This window comes from Podarcis melisellensis (genome assembly GCF_964234715.1).
Source record: "Podarcis melisellensis genome assembly, chromosome: 4".
Lineage (NCBI taxonomy): Eukaryota > Metazoa > Chordata > Lepidosauria > Squamata > Lacertidae > Podarcis > Podarcis melisellensis.
Window position 1 is genome coordinate 45,559,648 of NC_138531.1, and position 11,569 is coordinate 45,571,216.

The 11,569-nt window shown below is 42.1% G+C and overlaps 1 protein-coding gene across 2 annotated transcripts in view; it reads right to left on the bottom strand.

Annotated features, from left to right (window-relative positions):
* DMD (dystrophin) overlaps positions 1–8,040 on the bottom strand; it is a 1,007,479-nt gene extending 999,439 nt beyond the window's left edge. Inside the window, exon 1 of one of the 2 annotated variants that reach the window (XM_081908923.1) lies at positions 7,846–8,040. In XM_081908923.1, coding sequence (XP_081765049.1) covers positions 7,846–7,918 — 73 coding nt within the window. In that variant the 5' untranslated portion in view covers positions 7,919–8,040. The remainder of the gene's footprint in view (positions 1–7,845) is intronic. The other variant, XM_081908930.1, reaches the window with a different exon arrangement.
* Between the last annotated feature and the right edge of the window lie 3,529 nt (positions 8,041–11,569).

The window sequence follows — 11,569 nt, forward strand, 5'->3', positions numbered from 1 at the left end:
CAACAGCCAAAATTATATCCACTTAGCATAGGAACAAGTATCCAAAGGCAACATGTGATAACTGACAAAAAAAAAGTTGATGGAACCAGTGGTGTATTATGATTTAGGACCTCCGTTTTTCTCTGCAAGCTGAGATAAATGCAAGAGATCTATAGCTGCCAAAAAAGCTATAGCATATTTGGACTGTCTTCTGTGCTCACTTCCCAAAGCCCACTAAGACAACAGTATATCTATAAATCAGTGTTCAAGTCTAGTGCCCACTAAAATGTGTGAAACCAGGACAGTACTCTGCTTGACTGGAGTACTGGACTGGACTAGACTACGGGGCTCAGCACCTTTAAAAAACTACTGTTTGGGGGGTTCTTGTGAGGAAGCCACAACTGTTAAAAATGGAATACTATTTTAATGCAGATGGGCACTTCCATTCTGTGATCTCCCTCACAGACCTCCAATCCCTGGAATGATTTAACAACCAATCAACTTCTTCCCAGGGAACTCCAGGAATTGTAACCATGACTGTTTAAATTGGTGTAATAGCACTTTTATTGTTTAGTGCAGATGGGGCCAAATATAAGAAATTTACTGTAATATCGACAGGCAACTAGGCTGGGTAGTTTGGGGCAGTGACAAGTGAATTCAACCTAATGCCCACACATGAACCTAGTATGGACTGATGAAAAATGCATTTTTAGTAGTGAAAAAAGAAAGAAGGTTTTTGAATCCCATTACTTCCGACATAGCAAGTAGTGCAAGTTAAAGATTACCGTATATAAACTATGCCAGTAAAGATTTAAAAGTGCATCTTTCAGTGCACAAATGGAAATTTCCTAGTCATAGCTTTGAGGATTCACAGGCTGAAAGAAAACAAACACATATTAGAGCTTCAGAACACTGGAGAATAACTGTTTTATGTGCTGACTCTACATTCAAGGGCAACTGAAATCTAAGCATGTGTGCTCCTCTGCACCCCATATCTTATCTCACTGATTAAGGATGCAACCCAAAAGCCACTGTATGTAAGCGAGCGGATGGTTACCTAAAATGGGACATGAAAGTATTTTTAGTACGGGGGTGGGGTTGAATTCTAACGGCATTTAAACACCAGCATGTTACATCAGAAGAGCGTGCTACCATGGGATTCCTTAGCCCAAATTTTAACAACTGGGAACAACCAATAGGAGTGTTTGCTTACTCTTCACCCTCACTGTCTTCTCATCCCTCCCACAGTGTTTACATCATTGTTTAATAAGTATGTCACACTTAGCCACTATGTTGAACATGGGGAACTGTTGTTTAATGTCATTCTATAGCAACATCTAGCCTAACTTGGTTATGTCCACAGAAGGGAAGATGGCAAGATCCCCAAGGACATGCTCCATGGGGAGCTGGCTTCAGGCACCAGGCCCACTGGCAGACCAACTCTGCAGTACAAATATGTCTGCAAATGAGACATGAAGGCTGGCAACATCAACCCTGCTGTGTGGGCATCCCTTGCAGATGACTGCAGTGCCTGGAGACACACTGTCAGGCTGTGTATCCACAGCAGTGCCCAGAGGAGGAATGACTGCTGAGAGGAGAAACACCATGGTGTATCTGCAGTAGCACAACTGGATGCCTTCATCTGCCCCAGCTGCAACAAAACATGTCTCTCCCATATTGGTCTCTACAGCCACAGCAGGCACTGTAACTTTCAAGGAGTATGACTTCAACTTGCACACTCCTCCCTTGTCTCCTGAGACAAGCGGATGCCAACAACAACAAAGTAACTAGGAAATGAAACCAACTTCAAGCTGAAGTTTACGTTCCATGGTTTATTTACTTAAAATGTTTATATACTTTTTTTCAAGGTAGCCTCACAGCCTAGTTTACCATAAGCAATTAATTAGAACTATATAACAAAACAGCAAAGATAAGCTGCAAGGAGGAGGGGAAGCTTTCTCCCCACCCTTCAGGCAAGATGATCCTCAGGTAGACCTTCAGAGGCAGTTGGGGAAGTAAACTGAGATTAAACTTCAATTCCTTGTTTCTGAATTAATGGCTAACTGTGGTTTAATTAAAGCAGGATGTAAGTACTGAGAAAGGGAGAAGATGAGGAAGAGGAGTGTGTGGTCTAGAGACACCCATCCCCAGTTGCTAACCTATGGGTTTTGCAAGCCCAGAATTGAATCTTAAAACCAGACCACAGACTTTTGTCCATGCAGATGATGGCTGCAATGCAACGAACTGGTAACTGACAGTAAATCTCAAAAAACCATAACACAACTTACTTCCAACACAACAGTAGTTAGTATGGGGGGGGGCAGGGGTAGCAGCAATTGTATTAAAGGTAAAGAGGGGGGGAAAGTGTGATGCAAACGAAGCCAGCCAAGTTCTGTTTAGACAACTGTTAAATGCCTATTCTTGGCCCGTTAGCAAGACCTCCAGCTGAGTTATTCCAGATGCAACATAATATCTAAAGCTGCTTTCCAGACTCTTTTGACTTCAAAATAAATATTCACATTATGGCTATGCTTTGTACCAATACCCAAAGGAAAAGTGTAAAGAAACATTTTATGTGCTTTTGGGTTCTTTTTATTAGACTACAGTTACAGAAGTACAATAGTCATTCCCACTGACATCTACCCTAGTGTGGAGAAAGGCTTTCAGGGGGGAAAACCCCAGAGAAACAAAGTCATATAAAAGTCAACCAAGATGCACCAGTGTTATCATCAAGATCACAACACACACAACCTGTTTATTAGTACTGGTACACCAACTAACACAATGAGGCAATGAAAGGAGGTATACACATTTTAAAAAAAACAGACAAAAAACAAAAACAACTCCCATTAGCTCCAGCCAGCAAAGGCTGTCTCAAAAGGGCTTATATTCACATTGTTTCCTATGAAATTCCTTGTAAATATGTATTATAAAGGGTTTCTGTGTATTACACTACTCATTGTAATATTAAACCACCTATTTACTGTCACCTGTAGTGACCCCAAGACTCAACAATCCAGAGTACAATTCAAGATAGCCAACAGCAGCCCAGGAACTGCAGGATAGGGGCAGCTAGAAAAATGAGGAAATGCTGGAAAAATGGGTATCATCAATCCTCACTTTACTAAATACATACTAAGTGGAAAAAATCACTCAAACAACATGTTTATAAAAAAAATCAACAGTACAAGGCCATGCATACATACTCAGAAGTAAGTCCCACTCATGTCAAGCAACTGGCTTAGTACTGAAAATGCATAGACAAAGCTGTAAAAGGATAGGAAAATTAAAGAAAACTAAGCTGAATGAGAACTTTGGAGAGATCCTTACACCTGAATTGCATTTTTTCAGGGAACACATAAGAAGAACGAAATCAAATAAAAGTGACAAAAGATGGTGTTTTTAGGACTAATTGACAGTCATGAAGTCTGAATGGCATACAGTGGAGAACTCTTAAAATTCTTTTCTGAGAGCCAAAAAGCATGAGATCAGAGGGACTTTGTAGACGTACTTAGGTTTCCAAAAAGGGTTCCTGAGTAGCTGCCAAGGGATAAGAGGGCAGATCCTTGGATTAGTAATTGGTTTGAGAATCGGCAAACCTAGGGCAGATTCTCACACCCTGGGGAGAAAAGCAGTGAAGTACCCAAGGATCTGTATTGGCAGTAGTGTTACTAGAGCCAGGGATAAACAATAAGATGGGCCGTGAAGCTGGGTTATTATTGCTTTTTTTTAAAAAGAAACACCTGTTTAGATTGACCACAGTTTAGGGTTCAGACATAATGCTTCATTGTTGTTAATGGAGCCAGAATTATGATTTCATCCATGGGGTCGTGAATAGGAACTGGGAGGCTGAATGTGCACACTCAAGGCTCTCTGAGGCTTGATAAACTGTGATTTATCATGGTTCTTCCAGATAAACCATGGATTATCACAGGGGTGGGAACCTATGTGACACTCTGCTGTGGACTAATCTCCTATCAGTGGAATCTAACATCTGGAGAGTCACAGGTTCCCCACCTCTGGGTTCACTGTGACATAGGAACTACCTCAGTATCCAAAAGACAAAAGTGAACCAACTGTTAGGTTGCAATCTTATAGACACTTTGGGAGAGCATTCTGCAGCGAAGTCAATGTAATTTGCTTCCAAATAAACATGCACAGGATAAAGCTGTCCCACAGCTGCTATTCCTGCACATCAGCTTCTGTCTGGTGTCACATTCCTATTAAGTGGGAATAAAGAGGGTGGAACTAACCACAGGCAATGTTAAAGCAGAGAACATGAGTCACTCATTGAACAGCACATTTTCTCCAAAACAAATCCCTCAAAATGGTCCTTCAAACCATCTGCTGCTCTCTCACACTCAAACCCCCCTCCCCTTCCCCCATGAAGTGCTTTCAATCAAAACATTTCCAGGATGTAGTAAACTAACATTCTGTCAAATGGCCAAAATCCCTGCTTAGTACTACAACTTTTCACAGAATTTCTTTGTAATCCTTTCCACTTGGTAGCCACAGCAATATGTGTTAGTCCTTAAAAATCAAATATTCTCAGAGGCTGCCTCAGAAGGTAATACAATCTTGATCAGAGAACTATGCTGGAAAAGAAATCAATGGCACTCTCTTTGTCCAGCTTTTCCAACCTGCAGTGACACAGCTTCTGGTAGCAAAAGTTCTGCTTTCTGAGACTAAAAAGACATCACTCCTCTCCCATGATTTAGGACCTCTTTCACTCTTCACAGTAAGAGTTAGCCTAGTTGCGAAGTCTGAGCAGGGATGAAGAGAAAGGAAATACACTTAAGAAGCTCAGATTACAAAACAGCAAAGTTTGCAAAAGCTGAGAGTTTTATTGGAACCTTGCTCCGACACCAATGCAAGACTTAAAACTTACAGCATGACGCATACTTTTAAAACCTCCAATATTGGAGACTCAGCAGCAGCAGATTGTCTGCTGCTTTTGCCCAAAACATAAATATTCTTAATTGATCATTCAAAACATATCCATTCATTACAGATACTCTACACATGATTATCAGTGGCCACAATCATTTTTACAAATGGTGCAAACCCCAATCTTATGCATGATTATTATGTAATTAAGGGCATGCACACATCAGTGGCCATTTCAAGCCTTATTTTGCATGGTGTTGTACACATAAAAGAGGGCATGGGGATTCTTCACCCTCTACACATGACCTTTTAGGTTTCCCTGCAAGCTCCCTAAAGGTAAAGGGACGCCTGACTGTTACATCCAGTCGTGGCCAACTCTGGGGTTGCGGCACTCATCTCGCTTTATTGGCTGAGGGAGCCAGCATACAGCTTCCGGGTCATGTGGCCAGCATGACTAAGCTGCTTCGGGTGAACCAGAGCAGCACACGGAAACGCCATTTACCTTCCTGCCGGAGCGGTACCTATTTATCTACTTGCACTCTGACTGCTTTCAAACTGCTAGGTTGGCAGGAGCAGGGACCGAGCAACGGGAGCTCACCCTGTCGCGGGGATTCGAACCACTGACCTTCTGATTGGCAAGTCCTAGGCTCTGTGGTTTAACCCACAGCGCCACCCACGCCCCCTCAAACTCCAATGTAGCTGCCACCTGCACATGTGTGATGGCTATGTGAAATGTACACACCTGACTTAAGTATGAAGGGGAAATGGTTTAGTTTTTCTGTTTGTAGAGGATGTTGGTTTGAGGGGGAAAAGCACTAGGCAGCATTATTTATTTTAAAAATGAATGGATCAATATGGACTGTGGCTAACATTGCGTGTATGCGGCTTCAGAAACTAGCAATGAGAATACGCTAGATGTGGAATGAGCAGTAATGTGCACATACCCCAACTCCCATTGTGTTCAGTTACTCCTAAACGTCCACAGGACTGCAGTTTCATGAATTTTGGCTTTTCTCAACCTGTTGGGAGCTTTAAAAGCCTTTGCAAAAAAGTGATGGGATGGGAAATCCTAACCCTAGAGCCCCATGATAATATATCAACTATCCCACAGCCTCGGCATTCTGTAATGGTAAGTCTCAGAGCTCGTTTATTTAGGATATTGAAAGATTTCCGTTTCTGACTTGTTTACCACTTAAAGAACAAATATGATGTTTGAGCTGCAAACCAGCAGCCTTTGGAAATATCAGGGGCTCTTGATGTTTCACCCCAATGAAACATCAGTAAAAGGAATAGTGTCATCACTGGTGGGTGGCATTCCCAGTTTCTCAGGTAGACTGCAAACAACCCAATATTGGGACGGAATCACCAATAGACTCTACAGAAAAAGAAAGATGTTTGATAGTTTCACTGTAAATGGTTTGCATTCAAGACAGCTTCTAAATTTTTACTGTAAACACACATCAGACATATAAGCAGGAAAGCAGAATTCAGTAGTGTAATGTTGGGTGGAGAGGGGGACCTGAAGCCTTTCTTTAGTGGGGAAGTTAATGGTACCAGAAATCCATTCCAGATGTGCTTTGGTAACTCCAGAATTTAACAAGAAGAAAAGGCTTCCAGAAAATGTTTCACACACTGACCTGATTCTAATGTGACTCTTGCTGCACAAAAAAGCCCCTATCTGTGCAGCATTTCATAAGACCAGCACCATTTCAACAAGGTCATCCAGTGTGTTATATGCAACATGTGTGAGGCAGTCTACGACATGCTACTACTGCATGCATAAGTGAGTAACCAGACTTAATTGAAACACCAGGTATGTGCTGCCTCTTTTAATCCATATACAGAATTATGTTAAAATTAGGTTTGGGACTGGTAACCTTTAGGCTTCTTTTTATCTCCTTGGCTCCACTGATCTTAAATATACTTACATGCTAGTTGACTTTATTCCTTTCGATTTGAAATGAGAGAAGCTGCTCCCCCCAATAAAATCCAGGCATATGCCTAAGAGAGGCGGCATGACAGCCTCATTAATCTACTTTCTGTTCTATTTGTCAAGTGCATAACTTTTCAGACATAATTAAGTACCTCAGTACTCGTGTGTTTTGCCCCCTGTTTAAAAAAATGTGAATTTTGAATGAACTATAAATACTCGCACTGCCTGTGAATTGGTTCCTTTCCAGGGATAAAGTCAGGGAGACAGCCTAGGCAACTGAAACTTTATCCAGTAGAGAAGCATTGCAGCTGCTTCCATTTACAGCAATAGTACAGACTTTTTCCCTGTTACACAAGCGGCACCACAAACACTACCACAAACTTTTTGAGCTAATGAAAACCTGGAGGCTACTGTGGTAGACATGGGATGGGCGGCGTGTGTGGCACAAGTCTTCTTTTCCCATGCTCAAGGTTTAATAACTTTTAAATATTCCGTTAATAATCAAAGGCAGATGCAAGCCTTCGCAGAACACTAAAAAAATCAGGAAAATAAAAATGCTAAACAATCCCCCTGTAATCTCCTTATAACACAATATCATCGGTTGCCTTCAAGATGCACTCAAGTATTGCTCTCCCCATGAAATCCAACCAAACTATTCATTCTTAGCTTGTCTAAAGCTTGTCTGCTCACATGTGTTGCCATTTATCTCTCTCCAAATGAAATAAAGTAAATTCAAACAAAATCAGTGTAAAATGGTGCAAATGCCTTTTGACCACAGAGGCGGAACTGGAGCATAAAGAGAATACAGCTTGCCACAAATTATTGCAGACACAACACTGGTACAGTAGACAACAGCACAGCCTTCACTTGGCAGAAGAACATCTGGCTGTGACAGCAAACTTCCACAACAGTAACTTTGGAGCCAGCCTTTATCCTTTGTGTGAATAAACTAGTCCCCAAACCATGGGAAAGTGAGGATTTTTAAAACACCAAACAATATATATTTATATAAAATATTTTCTTAAGGGTCAAATACGTCATCCTACCAGATCTACTCTTGATAATATCATTGAACTCGTCTACTGCAGAATCTTCCTCGGGGTGTCCTGATTCAGCCATAGCCAAGACAACGAGCAGCAAATCCTAACGGGCAGGCGCGCAAAGGCAGGGCTCGCTCAGCTCCGACTCCGCATGTTGGAACTTCCTTCAAGCAAGAAAACACGCGCGCACGCACCAAAGTTTTAAAAGGAGCGGCTTCGGTTTGCTGCTGGCCAAGCGGCGGTGGGAGGAGACTGGCGGCGGCCACCTCCCCAGGCGCGCCGCGTGGAGCGCAAAGGCGAAACTCTCCCGCTAAGCAGGCAAGGCAGAGCGCGCTGGCAGGAGGGAGCTGTCACCCTCCGCTCCTGGGATCCGAGGGAACAGGTGCCGGCGCTTGCCTTAAAAATAGAGCCGGCCAAGCAAGGTGAAAGCGGAGGAGAAGGAATGGAGCCTCTCTATAAATCAGCAGCCAACTTGGGAGACCCCAGAGAGTCCCCTTCCGACCTGCGCCCGATCAATGCAAACAGGAGCAATTAGAAAGCAAATTGCACAGCGAAGAAAGGCGGAACATGAATGATTTAGCAGCAGCAGCAGCAGCCCTCCCCCTTCCTTAAAAGCGTTTGCTTAAATGTACCGATGGAGAATCCGTCTGACGCTCCATTCTACTTTCTGTCTATGAAGCCCCGTCACCCCTCAAGGATCTTCACCAGAACTCACACCCCAGTTGGGATTCAGCCCTGATGGAACTAAATGTTCACGACAGCAAATGCATTTAAATCCCCTTTGCGCCTTCTGCGGGAGGAATTGTTTAGGATGCCTTAGGACTTTCAGCTTTATGAAAGTAACAGTGGCTTTAGTCATTTGCCATTCGAATTTGGAGAGGCTTTTATTGACTTATCTAGACTTTGGAAAGGATTCCGCCCCTCCCTTTCCATACTCGCTCTCTGTGTAACCCGACTCCTGCCTGGAGAATCCAGACCGGTGAAGGACAGCATCTTTCCTGTCCTGTTACATTTGCTACACGTCCAACCGGAGGAAAGTGAGATGCTCACACCGGATGTCACGTCCTTGTGGAGAGGGGGGGGGACCACATGTTCCAGCAACACAATGTGATTTTAATGTGAAGAACCTGAAAATATCAATCAATAGAAAAGCAGCCTTGGTGAAAGCAAGTTGTGCACAAAGAAATATTTAAAGGCCCTGTTTCAACAGTGGAATTGCATACACGGAGTTACCAAATATAAGGATTGTGTAAGACTACGAATGGATATGGGTTGATAATGTACTTTATGACACATAATTCTGACTATGTTTACTCAAAAAATAAATATTGCCTTCAAGGGAAGTTGCTACTGACAGAACTGCAGGCTAATCACTTTTATTAGGGCGTAAGTCCCATTCAGCTCTGTGGGATTTGCTCCTGCTGAGAGATATATTTAATATTGTGTGGTGCGGATATTTATACATCTTGCTCTGTATACATTTGTTGCTGGGATATATAACGGCAGAATGTAATTTATAATATTTAAAGCACCCTGCCCTCAAAACTAAGATGGGGGTTGCTTCCAGACGGTCTGCTCATAAATACTGACTGGTTTGCATAAAGTTTGTGGGGAGCTTAGATGTTACAGGCTATTTAATGAGCATTCATTCTGATTGGTTTGTAGGGAGGAGATATAGCATTGTGTCATGCAAGTGTTACCCTACACATTTTAGTGCATTTTTGTGTCACTATCCTGAATGCAAAAAGCCAGATTGGGGAGCAGGGGAGAAGCTGGCTTGTTGCACAAGAGCACCAAATTCACATTAATTGTGCAACTTGAATTGGCTTGTTGTGCCTTTGTATCTCACCTGAAAATAGTGATATCCTCCTGGAAATGTCCTGTAGGATGTTACAGCTTGGGCTCTGAAACTTGAATATTCATGAAAAGCTAGTGGTGGCATTTCAGATAGGTTTATATTTTGAGGTGTGTGTAAATAGTATCCATCTAATGTAAGCAGGGGTTCCTGAACACTGAGGGCTTGTCCACACTTCTACTTGTCTGGTGCCTAGAAAGCACAATTCCAAGCGGTTTTGTTGCTTTCCTCCAGAAAACCCTCTCTTTAGCTCTATCTAAATCAGAACGATCAGCAATCTGCAGAAAACCATGATTGTTCCTATTCAGTGTTAAACTATGGTGTACTGTAAATAACTCTTGGTTAAGCATTTCCACATCAGATACTTAGGCTGTATTCTTATCCACACTGACCTGAAACTGGAATTAAAAGTCCTAAGACTGGCTCTTTAGCTGCTCAGTATAAATCCCTAATTTCAGCCTTTTTCTCCAAATCTCATTTTGCAAATAGACACATATCTTTATATCTTCATATGTGGCTACATACACATAGTACATGCTTCTTTCTATCCAGAAGTAATGCATAGGTAGGAAATATGGTATCCAGGGTTACCATATTTTCCTGGCTTTGCACACGTTTCTTCAGCATAAGTCTGACCATATTCTAGCCATGAATTGCTTACCCAATGCACTTGTTAAATGGTTATAATGCAAACATGCAAGGTATAAGACAAGGTTGGAGAACCTGTTGCTGGACTACAACTTCCATCATCCCTGGCCATTGGCTATGCCAGTGTTTCCCCAACGTGGATCTCCAACTTTTTTGGAACTACAATTTCCATCATCCCTGACTACTGGTTCTGCTGGCTAGGGATGATGGGAGTTGTAGTCCAAAACAGCTGGAGACCCAAGTTTGGGAAACATTGGGCTATGGTGACGGGTTGATGGGATACACCCTGTTCTTTATCCTGACATTCTCCTTCCCCAATATATAAGGAGCTATTGAGTCATACATACTGTTCTTGGATAGAAAATATTTATTTAAATCATTCTTGGCCAGGATTCTGAAACCATCCACTCAACTGTACTGAAGTTGGTGGGGACTATTACACACACACATGTGCACACGCATGCACGCATGTGTGTGTGTGTGTTCGCACGCGCACACACACACACACACACACACACACACAGAGGCTTGACGGCATATCATCAGCTGTATACACACCCAAAGTCTGCATATCTGTATAGATGTATACACACCCAAAGAACTGCATATCATCAGCTGTATACACACCCAAAGTCTCAAAATAGCTGCAGCAACTACTCTGCAGGACATTTTGGGTGGTCCAGAACATTACTTTAATATTTGCTTGACTCACAGTGCAACATTTATTGGCATCTGCAAACATAGTTCCGCTACATTGTCTAAATATATTTGGTAGGACATAGAAGGGTTGGAAAGTGAAACACAATAAAATCCCATTTGTTTTGCAGTTATTAAAAACAGTGGGAATTTTATTTTCTCTTATCCGCTTTCCACATTACTTATATTACCAGAAAATGATATTCTCATATTATTCTAATTTTTGAAACAATCATAGAATAATAGCTAGCAAATTTTCTATGAATAATCTAGCTGTACTGAGGCAACAGTAACCAGTACTGGAGCATATACAGTACTTTGCATCCATGAGCTTATGGATACTATTCCTAGCACTTCCCCTTAATTGTTCTCAAATTTTAGACTTCTTCTTGAGCATCTGGAGACCTATCCAGTCAGGATAGACAAAAAAGGATGAGATGGATAGATTAGCCTGACCTTTTACAACTCCATGGAAGGCTGTGATGTATTACCTATTTCAGGTCAGATTGAATCAATTTTGCCATTACTGAA